General features: G+C 44.9%; 1 protein-coding gene across 1 annotated transcript in view; it reads left to right on the top strand.

Moving 5' to 3' along the window:
* Window positions 1-9,424: 9,424 nt before the first annotated feature.
* Window positions 9,425-23,361, top strand: part of CCN4 (cellular communication network factor 4) — a 34,826-nt gene continuing 20,889 nt past the window's right edge. Inside the window, exon 1 of the mRNA XM_056485685.1 lies at window positions 9,425-9,718. Coding sequence (XP_056341660.1) covers window positions 9,671-9,718 — 48 coding nt within the window. The 5' untranslated portion in view covers window positions 9,425-9,670. The remainder of the gene's footprint in view (window positions 9,719-23,361) is intronic.

The raw sequence follows: 23,361 nt of genomic DNA, 5'->3' as shown, positions 1-23,361 counted from the left end.
GCTGATGATGCAAGTCTAGGTTTGAAAATGAAAGATCCCATGGAGATCCTTTGAAATAATTATTTCATAAATGCATTCAGGACAACAGCAGGCATGGAGTTGCCTCAGGCTCCTCAGCTGTATCAACCACACTGACACTTGTTTTCTCCAAGGATGCATTAACAGGATTCATATTTATCACATGGAATCTAGCACAGGGGAAGAAGTAAAGCCCTGCTGGTTACTCATTCTGCCAGGACATATCTGAAGATGGCTGCTGATGCTGAGATGTTGCTTTAGTCATTTTATCCCAGCAGATTTAAGTGGTGTTTTGAGTGGTGACATACTCCCTCTTCCACTGCAGTGGTGACCAGACTGGCTCTCCCAGATTTGAACAGCAGGGTTGTGGCTGTGCAGGTGGGGCCTGTTTTGGCTTGGTAGTCACTGGTCTCAGAGGGAGCAACCACTACAGTGGGAATAGGTGCCTTCCTGCAGAAATCCTCTAGGTCATGAAGAAGGGAGGGGGAAATGAGCATTAGGAAAAATAGAGTGGTTCTCTGTCTAGTCTCAGTGCTAGCTCTATTTGGGGTACCTCAAAGGAAAAGACAGCAGGCTGCAGTGAATATATGTATGTTGTCTTCAATCTCATGAAATTCTGCCATGAAGATCAAAGAAAAGATTTTTTTTCCCAGTATGCCCAAGAAGCAGTGGACCTACACTGCAGCAAGAGAGATTTCAGGTAGAGATTGGGCTTAACTCTCTGAGGAGAAGAAAGGCTTGGAACAGGTCACTGCAGAGACAGTAGAGGGAAGGATCTGTGCTCACCACAGACAAGGTTAGACAAGCATCTGTCAGTAAGAGTTTAGTTAATGCAGCCTGTGCTTGGGGCAGGGGAGACGTGAGAGGAACCCTTTAGAATTTTCCAGACCTCTGACTCAGATATATGCCCTTGTCTCCCTCCCTATCCCATTTTCCTTTTCATCTCTGGATTCAGCTCACTAGAGCTCAGGACCTTGGCCCTGTTCTCAGCCCATATCCTTCCCTGCTCCAAAAGAATCTGTAGTCCTGAGGCAGGAGAGAGGTTGTGATGGCTCCCATCACTGGTACCCTGGTGGAAGCCAGGCCTCTCCATCACCTCTGGGGACACTTTCCCTGAGCACTTTTAAAGAACCCTGACCCAGCACATGGTGAATAAATAATACAAAGAAAATTTTAACACATGAAAGCTCTCCTGACTTGGCCACCTTGCAAGTAATCTCAGCAACTGCTTTAAGCCTCAAATTGGTCAGATATTTTTCTTCATGAGTTGCCTTTGGGAGGTGACAGAAGATGAAGACAACAGTCCTCACTGTGCAAAGAAAAGGAGGGGTTTTCCTGGGGAAAAACAAACAAACAAACAAACACCAGACACCATGTTGGCCACAATTTTTGCTCAATATGAGAACTACAGGATTTGCTCTCTGTATATTTTTCTGATGCTTAAACCCAGGGATAACTAATGCAGCCTAAGAATCACAGTGCTGTGGATCCCCTATGAGGTTTCACTCAGTGTCCCAAAATACATTTTCCTTGTCCAAGGTTATTTTTGGAAGCCTGTCCTGGCTGAACATGTGCAGCCCAGCTGTTCCTCAGGGACTCAACAGCTTCAGGTGAGATGAAAGGGAGATGGACCAAAGCCATGTTAAAGGGAAGGAAGTACTGCTAGAACACAGGAAATCCTTTTGTCACTTGATGAAGAACATTTGCTGGATCAAGGTAGATATCAACTGTACCAACCTTTTCCCTGAGCATGTGGGGTCAGTGCTTTGATCCAGCCTGATCTCCTTTTCCCTCAGGTTGAACACAAGTCTGAATCATGTCAGGAGAAGAGGAAGGAAAAATAAATCCATAGGGAAACAGTGATCACTGTGTGTGGTGCCCTCCAACCAGCAGAAAGTGGAAAGTTTTATCACACTGGGCAGGGATGGAAGGAAGGGATGGACAAAGATCAGAGCTTAGGGCAGAGATTCTGCTCCTGCACTCCAGGCGTGATACATCACCTCCTGTGCCCGGGTTCCTTTCTTTGCATTGGCATTGTGTTGGCAACAGTGACCAAATTAAATGAGGAAACAAGGTCATAACACTCCCAATTTTGTAAAACTGGTATTGAATGCTAGCAGACATTGTGGTGAGCATCTTCCAGGCCAAGGAAAAGTAGTTTATTGTATTCATTGTCATATTTTTAAATGCTTCAAATACAATTATCAGTGGTAATAAAAATGTGTATATTCTGAATACACTCATTTTAGACCTTCTTCTGCTAAGAAGAGGTCTGAAATACCTGAAAGACTCTCAATTTATTCCTCTTCTTTAGAGAGAACCACTCTCTACTGGGAAGTGACTGTATCTTTGCACTTGGAAAGCATCCAGGCAGGAATTTGGAATGGACTTAAAATTTTACTTCCTAAGGTGGTAGTGTGAAAATGGATACCTTTGTTTTCAACTCTTTTGCTTTTATAACCAAGATCAAATTAAGAACAAATATTGTCACGGGGTGTGAGAAGAGGAAGTGTAAATTTCTGCTTGCAAGAAATAAAAAATAAAAATATGAGAACTTGAGAGCATGTGGACCATTTGTGCCCGAAGTAGCAGTATCTTTGTGAGCATTACATCAATAAAAGCCACTTTCCCCACAGATTCGTGTCTGGTGGCTGACTCCAAACTCCAGCTGAAGCTGTTTTGCTGCAGTCTGACAGGTCTCAGCTGTGTGGCTTCTCTGGCTCTAATAGTGTGTGAATAAACACCTCACTTTTCCCAGAGGTGTGATACTCCAGTGGCCTCTCTTATCTGCCCCAGTGCCTCCTTTCACAAAGTGCAGGAATGCCATCATCAGTGAGATACTCATCTTTCTGACAAAATTTGGCTTGGTTTTGCCCAAAAGGCTCAAAATTGCTGCAAAGGCACACAGACAGACAGTCATGAAAATGTACAAAGTGATTGCATAAGCTCCATTTCCCCAGGAAACACAGACTGAAAGCAGCTCTGTTGAAAGGGAAACGTTTACTAACCAAATACCACAGGAAACTTTGAATAAAATGTTACCAGAGTTAGAATGCAGAATTTGGATATTTGGGCCATGGAGGGAAAATATTTAGTCCTCAAATATTTCATGTTTCAAACAGGTTTGATCTCTTGAGAATTTATTCATAACTTTTCCAAACATCTCACAAGGTTTCATTATTATTTTCTTTAATAAGAAAACAGTATATGATTTGCCTGCATTTATTAAAAATATTTTAAAAACAACACTTGGGCTAGAAGAGCAAACCTACTTTCCAACAAAAAAACAAGGCCATCTCTGACAGGAGATGGTTCTGTTTTATAGACTTCATTTACTTCTTGTAAATTTAAGGGAATTTCGTGGGCTTGTTTGGTTGGGGGTTTTTTTTCCCAATCAAATATATGTGCAATCTAACCCAATCTTGGGAATTCACAGACAAATCTACACTGCTGGGAAGCCTCAGTGTGTGACTGAAAAGTTCACATCTGAGTCTAGTTTTCCCTAGAATAGAAATTCCAGGAGAACAGAGGAGATTTCCCTCCTCACACAGCCAATTCCATCCCAGAGACTGCAGAATATTGCAGCACTATTCCAGTATTACAGTAATATTACAGTAGTGATAAAATAAAGGGCAAGATTAATATATGATTTTGCAGTTCTGTGGTTGCTGATCTAGAGAACAGAATTGTCAGCATGTGGACATTATCTGCAGTGGGTGACATCATTTTTTGGAGTGTGTAATAAAATTACTTGTCCAGGAGACCATGATATGAAGCTGACAAACCTTAAAAAGGAGCAAGCTGTGCCATTTCAGGAATGGGTGCAATGTTTTTTAGGATTCTTCAACCTTTTATAGTTTCCTAGCCAATATATTTTCCTCTCTTTTAATGGGCATCAAGAACAACATCTGCAGGAGGCAAGCCCAAAGATTAATTCCTCCCCTGCACTTCCTGCATTTGTTCAAGTAGTTGAACTAATATTTATGAATAATGCATTGCACCCATGAATGCCACAAATCAATGCAACTCCAAGTACTTCATACTTAAACCAGCTGAGGCTCAGACTCAATATGTATTATTAAGCCAGCTTCTTTTAATGGTTAGTAAATATTATGTAAACATTTATATCCAGAAGACTACTTTTCTACAGGAAGGAATTATTAAGAGTTTGATCATATTTCTGGCAGTTTTCTCATTCTTTATGGCTTGTTCATCTTGGTTGTTAATTATTTTTAGAGTCTTGTGTCTTACTTGTGTGATGCTTTTGTGTTTGATTTTTTAAAAAATTATTGTTATTAATTTTTATTCCAAGTTCCATTTGAAAGCTTTAATTAATTGGTGAGGGTTTGAGTGCAGATATTAAGACAGACAATTATCAGGAAAAGCACTGGATACCCTAGGGTATTGTTGTTGTTGTTACAAATGCCTGGTAATGGTTCAAAAACCATCCAAATATGTGTTTTGCCCACATAAATGTCCATCAGGAATTTAAGAATGGATGAAGATGAACACAGTAGTGAGGCCACTGCTACTGAGGGCAGTGAAGAAAACACAATGTTGCTGTCATCAGTAAATGAAAATCTAATGTAACACAGATTTGAAAATTGATATAAAATTCTATAATATTTTATATGGAAAACTAGAGAAAACAGTATTTTAATTACTTGTTTCTTAACTACTGTCACTGGTGTATGTGCACTTTTGGTCACAGTGGAACAGCTCAGATGCTGTCAGCCAGATTAGTACTGCTGAAATCAAAGGAGTCAGATTGACACCAGCTGAAAACCTGTCCCAATAAATCTGACTTTATTTATGGGGAATGAAACCACAGTCATGTCTCCTCAAAGGCAATAGTCCTGCTCAAATGGTGGGAATAAATTGTTTTGGCTGCATGAATGAATTAAATATTGAATGTTTCATTTGTCAGACTTGGCTTCTGCCTCACCTAAATCAGTGGAGCTGATTTACAGCAGCTCTTTGGAGAAAGGACACTTGGTCCTGGAGTGCTGACAGTCAGGCTTTACCTGGAGCAGCTGGTTTTCTGTCCAGCAGCTGGGTGTATGACCAGCCTCACAAAGATTCTGGCACAAGGAGTTCAAGGCACACAGCATGGTGCATACATACTCAGCAATGGAAGCCTGGGCTGAGTAACATTCCAAGGTAAATCCCTCCATCTGGCATTTTCTAAAGCACTGAGGGAATTCAGTGCTGGATTTGCCACCTTAGCTCCTGGTACTGCATCAGGGGGACACGAGGCTGAACAGGAGCAAAGGAGTGTTTGGCTCTCTATCCCCAGTGTGATTCCCTTCTCTTTGAGAAGACTCTTTAGACAGCAAAAGAGTGAGTCTTCCTCTAGTATTGCATCTTCTGTCACTCAGGTGTCAGGGCTCATCTGCACAGGGCAGCAACTCTGGAAATGAGAACTTCACCTGTGCTGAGTGTTCAGATGCTTGATGTTATCAGAGTCAGCTAAAACAGATGTTTTCATACTCCTGTTTGTAAAGCTTCTATGATATTTCAAAGGCCCAGGCTGATGTAACTCTCCTTCCTATTACCTAATAAGTGTCAATAATAACAACAACAATAACTGATGGTGCAGTTTGACTTCTCCACCTCCCTTTCCATGCCAGTATGTGCTTCCTGAATCCCAGCCTTTTGCTGATTCAAAGGGGTGTCACCTTCATCATGGAGAAAAGCAGAAGGAAAAGCTCCCTGATAGGAAACACACAGCTAGTGGTTTGGCTCATTTAAAACTCAGGTTAATGAATTAGCCTTTACCTTTTATGAGTCAGGAAAGTCCAAGTTGCTCTTTTTCTTTTTCCTTGGACTTGGAGGTAAACTCTGATCTCACTTATTTACAGAGGAAATCACCTAAAGGCAAGGAGCTATGCCTGCCATGTATTTGCAAGAGAAAACAGCACCCATGCTTCCTGAGCTCTCTTTCTGTTCTTAGTAGTCCCTGTATTCTTTGGCTGGCTACAGCCTTCAGTAAAAGTGTCAGACAAATAAAGCAGCATAAAATAAATCAATCTATTTCCCAGTTTATTTGTTCTAAGAAGGCTGCAAATGAAGTCAAATTGAGAAACCTGTTTATGTGGCTGAGAGGCATAGGGGATGTGTTGAGGAAGAAGTGATATTAAAGCATTAGCCTGACAGAATCAGAGCTAGCTTGAGCTGGGACATGCTGCCTGTTTCCTGTTCCCTGTGGATAGAGTGATGGATAGTGACATTCACAGATATAATGTCCATAGAAACGAAAAGGTAAAGAGATAAAAGAAATAAAATTATTACATTTAAGTTCTCAAAAAACCCAATTTGACACTGGGAATTAAAAGCAATGTGGCTTCCTTATTTTACTAAAGAGTCAGCAGTGATTTATGGAACTTTTGAATATTTATATGTTGGAAGAAGGTGCTGAATTCTCATCAGCCAAGCAGACATTGGCAGAAAGATGAAACCAGCAAACTCAGACTGAAATATGGCACAAATGTTTAATAGTGAATGTAACTGAACTCATCAAAACATGAAGTGGATTTTCCATCATTCAAAGATCTTAAATTGAAGTCTTTGAATTAGACAGAGAAGTGCCTTTAGAGCCTTCATCTATTGGGATCAGTACAAGACTCCCCAGGATCAAGCCAGGGTGAAAGAGGATTGCAGTGATCTCTTTTAGTTAGCATTGTCATCCTTCAAGGGACCTGGGAGCTCATAGAAGCCCAGGTTTGGGCTGCTGCTATCAAAGAGTTCAATAAGAGCTGAAATATCCCTGTAGTTTGGGATTTAATGACCAACATTACACCCAGACACACCTGTAAGTGCCCAGAGTGCCATATGCCCTCAGCAATCACTATCAGAAAGGCAGCTCAGGCACCTGCATGTCTCAGCACCCCTCCCTGGGGCTGCAGCCCTTGAGCCCTGTCTCATCCAAGCTAAGACAGTTCTGGTTTATCATCACATGGCAAACTCTCACCAGCCAGCTGAGGTGGGCTGTGGAGCTTCAAACAGCCAGATGTCCACATCTCCATGACTTCATCCCTGCTCACACACTTGACCACAGCATTTGCTGAGGAATTCACTGAGGCCATGAAATATGCTGAGGAAATAGTCAAAGAGAGGGAGATAACCAAATGTTTTTTGGGAAAAAATCCAAGCCAACACAATGCCATTTTTATGTCATTTCTAAAGTGCTCTTTCCCTTGATGTTGTAGTCTGAGACCACAGGAACTTTGAACTTTTGTTCCTCCTTCATTTTGAAAGTTATTTTTGCCAGACCTTCTATCATGGCTCCATCTCCAAGCCAGCAATCACAGTTTATATGAAATATTAGCTATCAGATTTACAGCTGAGCCTTTTACCCTATGCTAACCCAAATAGTTTCACTTTTTTTTTTTTTTTTTAAAGCCATTTCACCTAGGTCAGGGGAATTGAACTCTCAAAATGCTGCATTCACTTCACAAAGTATTACAAGTTTGGACCCCAAAGTCTGGCACTCAGTAAGATGCACATGCAGGTGAGCACCAGCTGGGTGACAAGAAGATAGCAGGGTTTGTTCTGCATTCCCCAGCAGAATATCAACAGTGTACAAGGAGGGATATGCTGGTGACAGCAGGGTGAGGGAGAAATACTGAAATAGAAAAAGCTGGAATAAACAAACAGGGGAGGAAATGAGGAAAAGGGAGAGGATATAGAGGAGGGAAAATAGACAGAATTCTGGAGGAACCTGGACAGGAAAAATTCTGAGCCTGGTCTTCAGGGTTGTGAGTTCTGGGGAAGAGCTGTGGAAGGGGTGAAGGTGCTGGAGGAGGAAGATAGCTTGTGGAACTTCCTTCAGTTTGCATTAATTCTGTTTGAATCATCTCCCAGGGCAGCTGTCTGTCCAGACTGTCACACAAACAAGCTGATCCTTTCAGAACTCCCTGGTCCAGCTGGCGTGAACCCATTAAACTGCCCATGTCATGTCACACAGCACAAAGGGATTGATAGAATTACAGAATAGTTTGGGTAGGAAGGGACTTCAAAGATCAGCTAGTTCCAGCTCCCCTTCTGTGGCAGAGACATCTTCCACTAGACCAGGTTGCTCAGGTCCTTGTTCTTGAATACTTCTAGAGATGAGGAATTCAGTTTCTCAGGAGAACTTGTCTTTCACAATTCTCACAGGAAAGGATTTCTTCATAATATCTAATCTACAAGATTCAGCATAGAGATATTTCTCTTTCAGCATAGAGATATTTCTCCCTGCCCAGTCACTTCATGAAGGCCAAAGGACCCTCCCTGCTCTCCTGGAGCTCATCTGTGTACTGGAAGATGCTTTAAGGTGTTCTTGGTGCCTTCTCCAGGTTGAACAGCTCCAACTCTCTCATCCCTTCCTCATAGGAGAGGTACCCTATCCCTCTGATCATCTGTACTCACTCCAACAGATCCATGTCCTTCTTATGTTGCCCTGCTTAGGGTGAGGGGCTGGGAGTGGCTCATCCCAGCCCAACCTGGCACACCTGAGTTCCAGGTGGTAACCAAAGCTGAGCAGAAGTTAAGGAAACATCTCAGTTCTAGCTTGGCTATCAGAGTGGTTCACCCACCCATCACTGCCCAGCCTGTCACATCAAGAAGAATGGTTTGCCTACTTTTAAATTTACCTGGACACCTATTTTCACCCTTGAATAATCTCTTGCATTTAAGACCTGTGAAGCTGTTTAACAAGGTTTTCCTTCCCTTTGCTAGCATTCGTTTTCCTTATAATATTCTATTTCAGTTTAAGGATGAAGGAGACTTTAAATTCTTTCAAATTCAGATTTAGAATGGTTGGAGAAAAACCTCTACCTGTGCCTAAGTAAAAGGACAAAAGTACATCGGACATTTCTCAGCTAAAATCAGGGCATACATTAGCAGGATAGAGGTGGTCAGAGAGTTTGGTGTGAGGTTTGAGTTCAGGGTGGGGTTTGCACTCCCATGTGCCTGGACAGTATTTGTCATGCCCACTGATGCACACTCCTAAACACTGAAATCACGGAAGGGATGTGTGGCATGGCAGGGGATTGTGTGATAAAGGGCTGCTCTGTAAAGAGGACAGTCCCAAAGGAGATGTCAGGCTGCTTCCCACAGGGTGTGCAGGACAAATGTCCTTTTGCTCTTCAAATGAAGTCACTGTTTAACAATCAACTAAATCAAACATCTGTGAATAACTGCATACGTGTCACGCCATTGATTGCAACCAGTAAAGCCAGATCAAACGTGTCTTGATGTCCTGGCTGCCCTGCAGAGCCTGGACGCCCCCAGCAGTGAGAGGGATGAGCTCTGAGCCTCTCGGAGCTGCGCTGGAATCGCGGCGTGCCCGACCCCGCGCTGCCGCTTTCCCTTTAAGAGCCCTTTGGCTCACGGCGATGCACTGAAATGCAGGAGGTGGGACAACACCACACACAAAAATGAAGAAGTGAAGGCAGGAAAAGTTTCTCCCGAGGAAAAATGCAGGGCTTGTCCTTCACTGTGACGTCAGATCTGTCTTTAATAAAATCCCCAAAGAGCCAAGAGAAAAAGGCAGAGTGCCTAGGCTAGGTTGCCAGTTCAGGATTGCTCTGCATTCCCCAAAGTGGTGTTTTTGTTCAAAACGGCTCTAAATCTGGGTTCAATCAAATGTATTTAATCCCGGCTTCCAGGGATGAGGTGGCTTTTGCCCTGGATTCTAGCAGCAAGCAGCATTTTGCAGGTGAGTTTGGGAACTGCCGGGGAGACCTGTCTTCTGCAAACACACGGGGGTTTAATGCAGGGTGGGCTGGGAGGAGTGCGGGGCGTGTGGAAGGTGGGCACGGGAAAAATCTGGGGAGGTGGGAGAGCAGGAAGGGAAAGGTGAGCTGGGGAAAGGAAAGGAAAGGAAAGGAAAGGAAAGGAAAGGAAAGGAAAGGAAAGGAAAGGAAAGGAAAGGAAAGGAAAGGAAAGGAAAGGAAAGGAAAGGAAAGGAAAGGAAAGGAAAGGAAAGGAGAAAGGAAAGGGATGCAGAAGTGTCTCTGAGTTGAGCTTTTCTCAGCATCCAGGTGATTAGCACAGAAAACTGCAGGGTTTTTATTTCTTTGTATTGCTGATATTTGTGCGATGGAGCAGAAGGATGAGGCGCTCCCCCAGTGCTGCCTGAAGGAGCAGGCTGGGGCTCGCAGGAGACCCGTGTGGAGGGGAAGGAGCTCCCGGGGTGCCGGGGGTGCCGGTACCGGGGGCGCAGCCGTGACGGAACCGGGGCCGGGCCGGGTCCGGCGGTGCCGCCGGGCGCTCCCGCAGGTGGAGCCGCTGTGCCCCGGGCCGGGGAGCAGGGTTCGGTCTCCTTCCCGAGCTCCGCAGCTGCTGCTCCTCGCAGCCGCTTTCCTCCCCCTCTCCTTCGGAAAAACCGGTCCGGGGAAGCCGCTGATTCCCCAAAGGTGCCGGAGCTTGGGTGGAATTCCCGGGGGAGAATGCGGGACTGAGAGCAGCCCTGGGAGGCGGTGAAAAGCAGCGCCTGTCCTGGGAGGATGAGCGGTCCTCTGTCCCCCATCTCTGAGTGAGGATGAGCGGTCCCGTGTCCCCTGTCCCCATCCCTGAGGGAGGATGAGCGGTCCCGTGTCCCCTGTCCCCATCCCTGAGGGAGGATGAGCGGTCCCGTGTCCCCTGTCCCCATCCCTGAGGGAGGATGAGCTGTCTCCTGTCCCCATCCCGGAGCCAGCGCTGCTCTCGGGGCTCAGGGATCCCTGGGGACCCTGGGAGATGTCAGTGACCCGTTTGGGCTGCCCAGCTGTAGTGGGGATGTTCCCGGAGCCAGACACGTGTAAGCCGTGTCTGAGCATCCCTGTGCTCGGGGCAGGGTGACATCCCTGTGCTCGGGGCGGGGTGACACCCCTGTGCTCGGGGCTGGGTGACATCCCTGTGCTCGGGGCGGGGTGACATCCCTGTGCTCGGGGCAGGGTGACATCCCTGTGCTCGGGGCTGGGTGACATCCCTGTGCTCGGGCTGGGTGACATCCCTGTGCTCGGGGCACGGTGACATCCCTGTGCTCGGAGCGGGGTGACATCCCTGTGCTCGGGGCTGGGTGACATCCCTGTGCTCGGAGCGGGGTGACATCCCTGTGCTCGGGGCGGGGTGACATTCCTGTGGTCAGAGCAGGGTGACATCCCTGTGCTCGGAGCGGGGTGACATCCCTGTGCTCGGGGCTGGGTGACACCCCTGTGGTCGGAGCAGGGTGACATCCCTGTGCTCGGGCTGGGTGACATCCCTGTGCTCGGGGCTGGGTGACATCCCTGTGCTCGGGGCGGGGTGACACCCCTGTGGTCAGAGCAGGGTGACACCCCTGTGCTCGGGGCTGGGTGACATCCCTGTGCTCGGGGCTGGGTGACATCCCTGTGCTCGGGGCGGGGTGACGTCCCTGTGCTCGGGGCTGGGTGACATCCCTGTGCTCGGGGCGGGGTGATATCCCTGTGCTCGGGGCGGGGTGACATCCCTGTGCTCGGGCTGGGTGACATCCCTGTGCTCGGGCAGGGTGACATCAGCTGCTGTGCACAGGGGGTTTTGCATGGCAGGGCTGCTCGCATCAGGGCTGGCTCGTGTTTTGTGATACACTTTAAACCAGGAAAGCAGCAGCGTGGTGCAGCACCCCAGGCACACCTGTGTGACCCCGGATGGCACAGAGATAAACGTGGATGCTGGTAACAGGGCCTCTTCTGTAAAATAAAACACACCACAAAACTGACAACAAACAAACAAACTGCACCTCTCGTGCTCCTGAGGGAAGTTGGTTCTTACCACAGTTGATTTTTGTTCAACAAGGAAATCAAACAGAGGGAGGTGCCCCCCACCCCTCAAACACTGTCACTAGAGGAGACCTGTGCAAACCTTGTAAATTGTGCAGTGGCTGTGTTGGGTTCCCTTGGTATCAAAGATTTTTGTAAAGAACCTGCTGTGGCATGAAAATCTGTGTGAGTGCATGCAGGCACATGCTCTTGCTGAGGGGATAGGCAAGTGAGTGCAATCCAGAAATGGCTTGCAGCATGTTTGGTCTAAAGAGTGTCTAAAAAGAGTTCAAAATAGTATAAAATAGCCTAAAAGTCTCCTGGGTCTCAAGCGTTCCAGCTCAGGCTCTCCATTGAGCAGAGCAGGTGAAGCTCCTTGAGCATTCAGGGCCACTGTCACCTCCTGAACACACCCATGGGGTTGGAACTAAGCTGTGCTTAGAAACCTCTGAGTGGGGATAATTTCACCCCAGTAATGAACTGGCTCCCTGAGCCCTCTGCCTTCCTGAACTGGGATGTGATGGGGATTGGTAGGCTGATGAAAAACAGGTTTCTGTTTGTCATATACAAGGGAGTGGGGAAAAAGGGGTGAAAAAGGTGTACAGCACATCAGGGAGAGAGGGTGGGAAGGGCATCTGGGAGGGAGTATTAACCTTTTTGGTGTTTAAAGGACTCTTGGGAGCAGAGAAGGCTTAGTTTGGTCTGATTAAGGGTATGAAGAAGCAAGGAATATTGCAATTATTTGGGGATATTGTGAATACTTAGCTGGCATGGCCACCCTGCTCATGAGATATTTAAGTCATGAGAGTCATAACAGATGAGTCCTGATAAAGCTCCAACACTGCCCCACCTCACCATCCATAGTCTTTGTCCTTGCTGGCATAATCACAACAGTAATAAAGATCTTTCTAACTCTGCAGACATCCATGGTAGCAGCAGGCAGGTCACTGTGCACGCTGTGCAAAGCCCTGTGGTCTCCCTGGAGACTTGTCACTCTTAAGGTATAGGAAGAATTCTGGACAGAAAAAGATGTTCCACTGGGAAAGAAGAGAGTTGACCCTGTGGGTTAGGTATGATATTATTCCAGGGAGAAAGGCAGAGAAGATAATATAGGAGGGTCTCAAAGGCATTTCAGAAGGCAGCTCTGGGTTCTGCATCTCCTAGTACTGTTTAAAACTACAAGCAGTTATTGAGTTCTTAAAGAGTTTTATCAACAGGGGTTTTCATTAGGGAAAAACTGCACAGGTGATGGGCTTGTGAACAAAAAAATAACTGAACATAGCTGGAATTTTAGGCATAAGTTTTAAACAATTGCTTTAAATACTTTTTTTTTTTTTTAACACAGATATAAGGACAGAGACCATGGGAGCCTAAATCCCTTCAACCAGGCTGAGATTCCTCAGTGCCTGAGTCATTTTTGCAGCAAGGACTTTAAAACTGAGCCAGCATCTTCAGTTTCTAGTCCTGATGACTCAGAAGTGTGAGACCACTTATTCAGAAAGGACAAAATGTCCTAAACCAGGGTGATGATTAAAGAAACTATTCTGCACTTTGTAGAAAAGTAGTAAAGGAGCTTATAAGGGAAAAGAGCATTGAAGGTTTCTAAAACATTTGAAGTGGAGGACTGGGTGGTGTGTGGATCTGACAACATAAAATAAAAAATGATAGGGTGAATGCAAACCTACAGACTTCTCAAATAGGAAAGAAAGCAAAGAATCAAGTTGTTCATCACATCTACTAGTAGATTGATTAATCTGATGTGATGCTAGTCATCGTACACAAACACAATGCTTTTGGCTTTGATGGGTAGGAAGGAGGAGGGAGATACTCAAATTTGGTTTTATTTGGCACCATCTCCTTTGTGGACACCTATTTCACTACATAGTAACTGATAATGATCCAGGCTCAGGGCTGCCTCAGGCTATGTGTTAAGAACCACAATGTGTTCTTTTTCCTTCTTTTATGAGATTTATCTTACAGATATAAAGCCAAGAATTTAATCTTTAAAATATTTGGAGACGATAGCAGGGAAAAAAATATTCAATTTCTTTGGGCTCTTCCAGGAAAAAACACATTCTGACCAAACATAAACAAAAAAACAAAACAAAGCAAAACAAAAACACAAAGAAGAGAAAAAGTGACAACTTTATTCTTCCCTGCAAAAATGCCATAGCTCTCCAGGGAGGGTTTACCTGTTAAGTGCTTCTTAACAGCAGGCTCCTGGTTTGCACCATGGTTAATGATGCACAGATAATCTCAGGCATCACAGGTTCAAAGTTGCTGTGCCTTTTCCTTCTAACCTTCCCACTACTCCCTCTTGCTTGACAACATCTGGTTACCAGAGATTGACTGGACACACCTTTCTGTAGAAGGGCTCTTATCCTGCACTTCCATAAATTGTAGATGACAATTAAAATTGCTCTGGTTATAGCAGCTGAAGATTCAGCTATGAAAATTAACATCTTGAGGCTTGGAGCTGGCAGGCACAGCTCCCATGGGTATGGTTTAATTGTGCAAGGGCCTTCCCAAAGCTGATCTCTCATTTGGCAGTCTCCCCTCCACGTCCACTTGCTGAATGAAGTCATTGCTAGGGCAACATCCTCAAGGTAGCACTGAATGTTCTTCACATGCATCAGAGGCCCACACCCAAGTCTGCTTCTGATGAAGGTGCTTCCCAAGTACACACACACAGAAATACACACAGAGAGTTTCTGCTGAGAAAAGCAGGACCTGATGCATTTTCTTTCATAATTTCTCCTGTGTGTGTCTGAATTTGCTTTGCTAGTGTGAACCAGTGTCTTTTCCAGCACCAGCCACAACATCTGTGGACAGGGATTGGCTTCCTCCCCCTCCTCACAGCCGTGCCACTGCCTGTTTATGTCCCCTGGGGCAGGTCCTGTCCCCATTCCACACTGCCCTCAGGTGAGGCTTCTCCAGGAGAAGGCATTATTAAAAGTGGTAGCTATGGATTTTAGCAAAAGTGTGAGATTTATGTGTGTCTGTCCTTTCAAAGACTCCTGCATGTTCAGTTTCTCCTGCCTTCCCCAGGTGCTATGGTCAAAAATTTCAGGAGTCCTCTATACCCACATGGGACATTTGTCTTCTTTCTTCAGAAGCTCTGGGCTCCCATGTTAGGATGTTAAGAGTTTCTTTAGCATCTTGCCAGGGCTCAGCTTACTGAGAGCTGCTCTTTTTGGATGTCTCACTGTCCCAGAGGGGTCTTGAGCATTCCTGTCTGGACAGCCCTGGCTCTCATGCATGAGAGGAATTGAAGCTGTTTATAAACCCAAGAAATAATATCATGTGTGTGAACCTTGGCAGCTGTGGCCTGGCAAAAAGCTGGACACCCACAGCTTCAGCTGAAGATGCATTTGAATATTGAACCTGACAGTGTCTCATGGTGTGGGCCAGAGCACAGGGTGAGATTTTACTCAGTCTTTCAGATTTGTCAGTAGGAGCTTTGGGTAGGTATCCTGGATTAAGTTGTTCCTCCTGCTTCCTCCTTTGCTTTCACATGATATAGTTCAAGCATCCTCATTCTTACAGTCCTCATTTTAAAAGCACAATTTTCCCTTTCTGTTGAGTAGAAACATTGACTGGTAGTTGATAGGCCCAAAGACATTCTACCTCTTTATTTCCTTTCTTTGTTCTGATGCCCACCAGGTTGGACAGATCTTGCAGCACCCAATTTCCCCATCACTCCCTCTCCACATGTTGTGCCACCAGGGTTTGCTGCATCCTGGGGTGAATCATCTTTGGCTTCCCATTGCTGCAGGCTGGCAGGAGATCACAGATCTGATTTTTACAGATCAGGAAGAAGGGTCAAGGGACTGCCTGCTGCTTTAGCAGCTCTGTGCAGGTATTCTCTGAGTTTCCTAGCAATGGGTGAGGATCATGGGTTCTCCTACAGCCTGGTGGTCTCTCAGCTTTGGGATGTGCCTCTGCTGGTGCTCTGTTATTTATTGGATCCATACTGAAACATTATGTGTGCTCTGGCATCCTGGGTGAAGCTTCTGGAGTCTTTCAATCCCTTGTATCTTCTCATAGACTGCTGCTGGGCTTTGTAATCCTTGCATCTGGGCTAGGTGCTGGAAAATAAAACGGAGAAAAGGCATTTTTACCTCTGTGAGTGCCAACCACTGGCTCTGTCCCACAAGTAAATATTCTCATGGTTGGGGAAGGAAAGCAGAGCCTTCAAGCTGAAACAGCTGTGCAAGAAGATAACACTTAAGCTGAGCTTTGTGGCACAACTCAAATAATGAATTTCTAATACTTTGGTTGGTAATGCATTCCAGGACTGTGTGGTCATCTCAGTTCCTCTTCTCTTTCTCAATAGCTCCCACGTTGTTCTTCTGTTTTATTAGTCTGGGTCTGTCATTCCACTTAACCTATAAAGCAAATGAGAGATGAGCAAGTTGGAAGGCCAAGTTTCATGAAATCCAGGATGGTGTGCAATGAGTCCAAAAGGAAACCTGAGAGGTATTTGCAGAAATAATTGTGGGCTCATCCAGAGGGTTATGAGTCACCTGGATGCTGATGTTACTGGACACCTGCACAGTTAAGTCTTTGCTGTCATGGAGCAATTCCAGCACTGAAAAAGGACCTTATCCTATGAGCTTGCCTTGCAAATTCACAGAATTTTCTAGAAAAAAATTCTCATGCTTGGTGATGGGAAGGTGCAACAAGATCTCTTGGTCCAGCATTTCATTGACACTCAGATATACAGAACTCACAATACCTGTGGTGTTTGGCTGCTTTTATACCTTTTGCTTAGAGCTGGAACAAATTCCTCCTACTCAAAGTAAACTTGTCCTTTCCCTTCCAAACATATTGAAATAATCTCCAGTGAAAGGCATCCAGGTAGATTTAATGGATTGGTTTTATTATTACATCTCTAACATGCAACTGTGTAGCTTTACTCAGTATTTACGTTAGATTCAGAAATATGTAAATATCATGTGTAGTCATAAAATTATAGAATGATTTGGATTGGACAGGACTTTTAATGGTATACTGTCCAACTCTGCTGCAATGAGCAGGGACATCTTCAACTCAAGTTGCTCAGAGCTCTCCAGCCTGACCTGCAGTGTTTCAGGGAAGGAGCATCCACCACCTTTCTGGGCAACCAGTGCCAGTGTTCAACCACCTTTCAAAAATCTTCCTTATGTATAATCCAAATTGACCCTCCTGCAGTTTAAAACCATTACCCCTTGCACCCTTGCAGTATCTGGATATAAGGAAAAGAACACAGTAAAGTCAGGAGTGGTAACCACCTTCATAATTCTGTACAGTACCTGACAGAAAATTAGCTATTGCCATCAGGAACAGTGCAGCCCACACAGGCTTCACAGCTTTGACCAAAATTGCTCTGAATGACTCACAGACTATCATTAAACATTTCTGCAACTCACACTTTAATTTCTGAGTGGCTTAAAAGTTTTGATTCTTTCCATGCTCCACCAGTTTTCCACACTGCGATCAGGCTTTTCTTTTTGTTGTTTTCTTACTGAAGCTTTTTGAGTTACAAATGATGGCAGGATGGGTAGGGGATTGTTTTGGGTTTTTTTTCTCTTGCTGAAGTTTCCTCTTCTCCACACACATATCCTTGGCCTGTAAAAAGAAGAATATGGAGCAAAAAACAGAGCACGGCTTTAATGAAATATATTTTGATGCCTTTTGGGGACAACACTCATCACCCAAAGCAATGACTCTGGTGAATTTGTTTTAGCCATGTAGGGATCAGCCTTCTTGCACTGGGTGAAGAATAATATACCAGGGCTCTGCAGAGAGACTGGGAACTTCACAAAAAGTGCCATGGCAATCCTACAGCATCTCCTGGCTGAGCTCTACAGCCCTGTGCCATTATCACTGCCATGCCTGATGTGTCCTTGGCATTCTCTCAGCTGTGGGTACACAGGGTCACTCTCTATCTGAGGTTTTTTGGACTTGCAAATCCTTTACGTTTTTTTCAAGTCCACCAGTGTGTGTGTGTGATGACCAAGCAGGCTATAGCTCACATGATCACCAACTTGAATCAGCTGTGACACAGGGAACTCTCTGGATCTGGCTGATCAGGAGGCAAAGACACAGAAATCCATGCAGGGAGAATTAAGTTCTCCTCTGAATGGCTGGCACATGTTCCTGGCTGCCCCCAGGCTACCAGTTCCCTGGGTTTAGACTAACAGCTGGGTCATTTTAGCTGTTTAGCAAGGAAGCACCAAACCACAAAATCTGCAGCCAGTGCTAAGAATCTGCAAGTGGATTACACTATAAAACTCTATGGTTACATTTTAATGAGGGGGGAAAAAAAGGATGGAAAACAATAATTAGGAAAATATCCACATTTTATTAACTAGTTTGGCCATTCAGCAGGTGATTTATTGATAAGTACTGCTGGCAATATTTCCTGCTGGATCTTGGACTTACAGGACTGGATCAGACCCACAGCATCTGTGTGTGGGCTGATAAACATTGATGTAAGAGAATGAGGACAAATTCATTTGTCTCCTTTCTCTGAGTTTTATTTCCACATTTGACCCTAGTAGTTAAATATAAAATGACATCTCTGCTATTTAACACTGCAGTTCATTTATGGAGACTGTTCACTATTAATTTTCACTGCTCTAGTAGAGTCCCAAGGGCACATTTTTAAAATTACATTTATTTGAGCATTTCTGTGAGGCACAGCAGTCTGTGAGCCTGACAAAGGGGTCATAGGCAGTGGAATTCTGGAGGCTGCTTGACTTACCTTTCCAGATTTTGCATCAGAACCTGTTTTGCTCAGAGCACTGAGGTCCCCCACAGAGGTGGTGTGATCCTGCCTAGGAAGGCTGGTGAATTCCTTGCCCACCAAAGCTGCCTGGGTGTGGGTGAGCTCCTGGGTTTGTGGTGGAACAATGTATTATATGCCTAGTTTCAGGCTCAAATAAGATGTTTGTGCTTTTAAAGATGATATGCTTAATTCTGTGTGGTTTACATGTGTGTATGTGTATGTGTATATATATATATATATATAGTGTATATAGGAATATACTCCTCCCTACTCCCTTTGGTTTGTGTCAGTTTTTCCATACATATCATACAGAGTCTGCTTGCACTTGAGGAGATTTTGTGCCATATTTTTCACTGTCTCTCCCTGTCCCAGCTATATTGAAATGCTTGCCAGATTGTCATCTGGGAGGCTGGAGTATTTGATTAGAGGAGTAAATGGATACTACAGCAGCAGAGTTGAGACTCCTTTAAACCATCTGCACCCTCGATTACTGTAACATTTTACAATGTTACAAGAGCAATTATTAAATAACTGGATTTGTTTCACTGCCATGTGACTATATGACTATAAAGGGGTTGATGGTGGTTTCATTGTTCACCCTCCAACATACAAGGGAAATTTCCTCAGGAAAGCTGTCTCTGCAGTGGGAGCTGACAGGGTATAAATATCCTGGCTCAGCACCTCCTGCCCCCTCCCCACACGCCTCTCCAATGTGGTTTTCTGGTGCAGTGGTGTCCCTGGAGCAGGGGGATGCTCGGGAGCAGCAGAGCCAGTGCAGGGCTGCGGGAGCATCATTCGTGCACCAACACTGCCCTCGCGTGTCGGGGCTGTGGACACCAAAATGTCAGCAACCACATCGTTAGCAGCTCATCTTTATCCTCCGAACCACACAGCTGGTGTCTCCTCTGTCGGTGGAAGCAGCAGCGTTAACTCTTTCAGGGCTGCGATCCTGCCGCTTTCCAGGCTGGCATTGCTTGGGATGGGGAAGTGGCAGCAATACCCTGGCCTGAGCAAAGTTCTATTTTGTTTTGTTTTGTTCTTTGTGTGTTATGCCATTCATAGTGTCAGCAGGTCTCTGGATCACAAACAGGGATTTTGTCACCTGCTTGGTTTAGCCCTGGACCCCAGCAGTGTCAGAGCTGCCTGCAAGCAAGAGGGAATCGTGTGAAAGACCCATTTCATCACTTTGCACAGATCCACCAAGCCATAAACTGCTGATCACCACTGATGTGTGGGATTTGAAGGTGTTAGGGAGGTGGAAGGGTCCTGCCCTTTTGCAGGATCAGGTGAATGGGAGGGTTGAAAGCCACACTAAGAAACTGGCTCTGCTGAGCTGACAGCACCTGAGAGGCAGCTCAGTGCAATGATTTCTTCTCTCCATCCAGCAAGAACTCAGTGACTTAGCTTATTAGCTGTGTGTAAAGGAAGGGATCATGTATGGTTACAGTGTAGGAACAAGAAATATAACTGCTATTTCTGGCTCTGCCACAAATATAATGTCTGCCTTTGGGACAGTCACTTCACCTCTGGGGCCCCAGATTAAAACAGGATCATTTAATAATATCACCTTCATGAAAGTTGCTTCTTTCCACCACGAGTAATCCCTCCTAGAAACAGAATGTGACACACTCTTCTTGCTTGTGCATGTGATATGTGTGCATTCCAAGAGAGCTGATACCTTTAATTATATCAGCCCTCATATTTAATTCCTGCACCATATTTTTAGGTTCATTCTCTGGTATCTTTTTTTACCAAAGATCTGAATTTCAATTCTGTTTCTACTGTCCTTGGGATCCATGGGATTACTTCTCCAGCTCAATTAATCCTCTTTCTATATTTATAATTTCACTCATTTTCTTTTTTTTTTTTTTTCTTAGTGAATTTGTGCCAGGAAGTGTTCTCTTTTCCTTACTTGTAGTTTCCACTGTATTTAATTCAAAAGCTACGATTTTGCCCCCAAAGTCTTGTAAAAGTCAAGGCCTCTCTCTATTTTCTTTCTTCCACATTTGCAATGTGTCAGCTTTTGATAGGGGGTAGGGAAGGTACAGCTGTTTTTTGGGGCTTTCTGTTGTGCATTAAAAGAGGATCTGAGCTTCAAGGATTTCTGGAATAAAGTCTGCAGTGGAAAGCCCAAGCTGGCTCAAGAGCTGGCTCTGACTTCTTCCAAGCCCCCTCATTCCCCCTGCTCAGATTTGCTCTTTTTGCTGTTTCCAGGCCAGATCTTCAGGCACAGCCTGTTCTCCCTGTTCAGGGACTCATCACCACTTCCTTCTCCTTCACAGCACGTGGGACAAGATGCTGTCCATAGCCATCACTCTGCTGATCCTCCAGGGCAGTTCTCAGTAAAAAGAAAAAATACCCCTTAGAAAAATTGTTTGGCTCAGCCCATCTCCCAGTCCTCACATGGAGACTCATCCAGGTGATCTTCTCTCCAAGCTCCCCTTGGCTGGGTCTCCCTGCTGGCTTCTCACCCCTGCTGCTCTGCTCAGCTGCAGAAGTGGCTGAGAGCCCCGTGGGGTGTCCTGCCAGCAGCAGGGCACAGTGTGGGGCTGCCCAGGCAGACAAACCCAGTTTGTGACCTGAGGGCACCCACAGCCCCAGGTGGCCTCACCCTGACGTGGGTAGAGCAGGACCTAATTCAGAGCTGTCCCAGTGCAATGATCCTGTGAGCTGACACCAGGGCTGAGCCAGCTTTGCCCAAGCCTTGCATGCCAAGTATTCTCAGCCAAGTGCTGCTGATTTTCAGAAAGGGAAAGAATTCTTTTCCTGGCCATGAACTAGCAGCTAAGAGAAGGAACTTTCCTGTGCCAGGTCTGTTGAATTTTAAATGTGAGCCCTGTGGAAATCCAGACCAACACAGACCAGATGTGGAGAAATTGCCCATGAAAAAGTAAGGAAACTTTACAAATCTGAGAGAACATCAAGGTGTTAATTTTGAATCTGAATTCAAGGTTTTCTTTAAAGAATGCTATCAAGTAGCCAAACTATTAAAAAGAGATTTCCCTTAAACCTGAGATGCAGAGACAATCTCAGAACATCTGTTGATGGGAACTTCCACATGAACCCCAGTTCACTGCTGAGGAAACACTGTTCTGGAACAAAACCATTCTTTTATTCCCTTCTCACGAACATTGAATAAATCTTTCTGAGATATTTGAATAGCAGACATTCTGAAGGATCTTAATGTCATGAACATACCTGCTGCCTCCTGGCAGTTGCCCTGCATTTTCAGCCTCTGCCAGTGGAAACCCTCAGTGCTTTTTGGTGTTTTAAAAATCTCATAATATGTTGTGATCATCTTATTTCCCTTTGATGCTATTAAAGTGAAAGACAGTGCTTGGGTTTTTTTTGTTGGTTTTTTTGGGTTTTTTTTTTTTTGGCAGAGGAGTTGGTTTCTTTTTTGTTTTTTGGGGTTTTTTTTGGGTTTTTTTGTCAATCTGTGTGGATTATTTGATGCTATTAAAATCTATGGCTTGAAATGATACATCACCATTTACCCTGAGCTGAGTAATTACCTGAAATAAAACCCCTAAGCAAACAGGATATGGATCTGGATCCTTCTTAATGATTGAAAATAAGATAAAAATGTAGAAGAGTGAATGTGAAACCCAGGCATCCTCTCTCCATGGCCACTACCAAGCAGGCAGCATCTGTTTTCTTCTGACCTGGGGAGTTAATGGTTGTGGCTCTGTGAACATGGGGGGTGAGACTCTGGTCCCTAAAGGTCAGTCTTAAACTCCCCCCAGCCACCATGCAGTTTGTAGCAGACTTTAAATTATTAGTTATTGGGTTGCAAAATGAATGTATTTGGAAAAATAAAATGTTCCTTCTCAATTTGCATCAGTCTCTTTGTAACAGGCTGCCTTGCTTGTGTGTTTGTGGTTTCTAATAAAAGAGACTGAGTAGGAAGGACACTCCAAGTGCCATATAACAAAATTTGCCTTCTGATAAAAATGTAAATGCACTTCCAGCCATTTTTGTAGAGTTCTGATGAACTGTATCAGAAATGGGGAGTGGAGGAAGAGGGGGAACAGGAAGAAAAATCCTTTTGTATTACAGTTAAAATTCAACTGTTTTCTTGGAAAGGTAATGGGAGCTCTGTGTAGGGTCAGGAACCTGAGACAGATCCACACCAATGTTCCAACATCTCTTTAATTTTCTCTACTTTGTGTCTGAGTTTTATATTGAAACCCATGAGAGCTGGACAATTCTCTGGGGCTGGGAGCTTGGCTGAAGGAATCGAGAAATAGAAAATGGAAATTATACCTTCATCAGGCTATTCAACCTTGGAGAGCAGGGGAGAGAGGAGAAAAGTGGCCTGGAGACCAGGCAAAATGTGGGGGTGTATGCTGAGAGATGGGCAGTCACAGAGGTCTGGTCCACAGCACTTTGGCTGCTTCTGGCTCAGCTCGACCCAAAAATCCTGTCAGTCATGCTCATGTCAGTACATTCCCACCATGGGAGACTTCCCTGAGCCTTGAATAGGCTTTGTGTCCTCTTGGGGGCTGGAAAGTGGATGCACTGCAGATAAGTGCTCTCTCCCTGCCCTCTCCCCTCTCTGTCCTTTGTTGATGCAGAGTTTGCACCCTTGAGGACTTTCTTTTTTTGTGTTAAATCTCCACTGTTAATCTCCTTGGTAGGTTTGAGAAAGGACACGTTTAAAAATGCACTTCTGACTCCAGATTCCTCTTCCTGTTGATACAGCTGTGTTTCCTACTGGATGGCTCTGTAAACACACAGTTTAACCCTTCAGATCTTGCAGTTATGTTACTACAGCATCACCAGTTTCTCTCCTTAAAAGAAATTTCCTACCTTGTCTGTCCAGAGCAT

The sequence above is a fragment of the Oenanthe melanoleuca genome, chromosome 2, assembly GCF_029582105.1.
Source record: "Oenanthe melanoleuca isolate GR-GAL-2019-014 chromosome 2, OMel1.0, whole genome shotgun sequence".
NCBI lineage: Eukaryota > Metazoa > Chordata > Aves > Passeriformes > Muscicapidae > Oenanthe > Oenanthe melanoleuca.
This window is presented reverse-complemented; position numbering and strand designations above follow the sequence as displayed.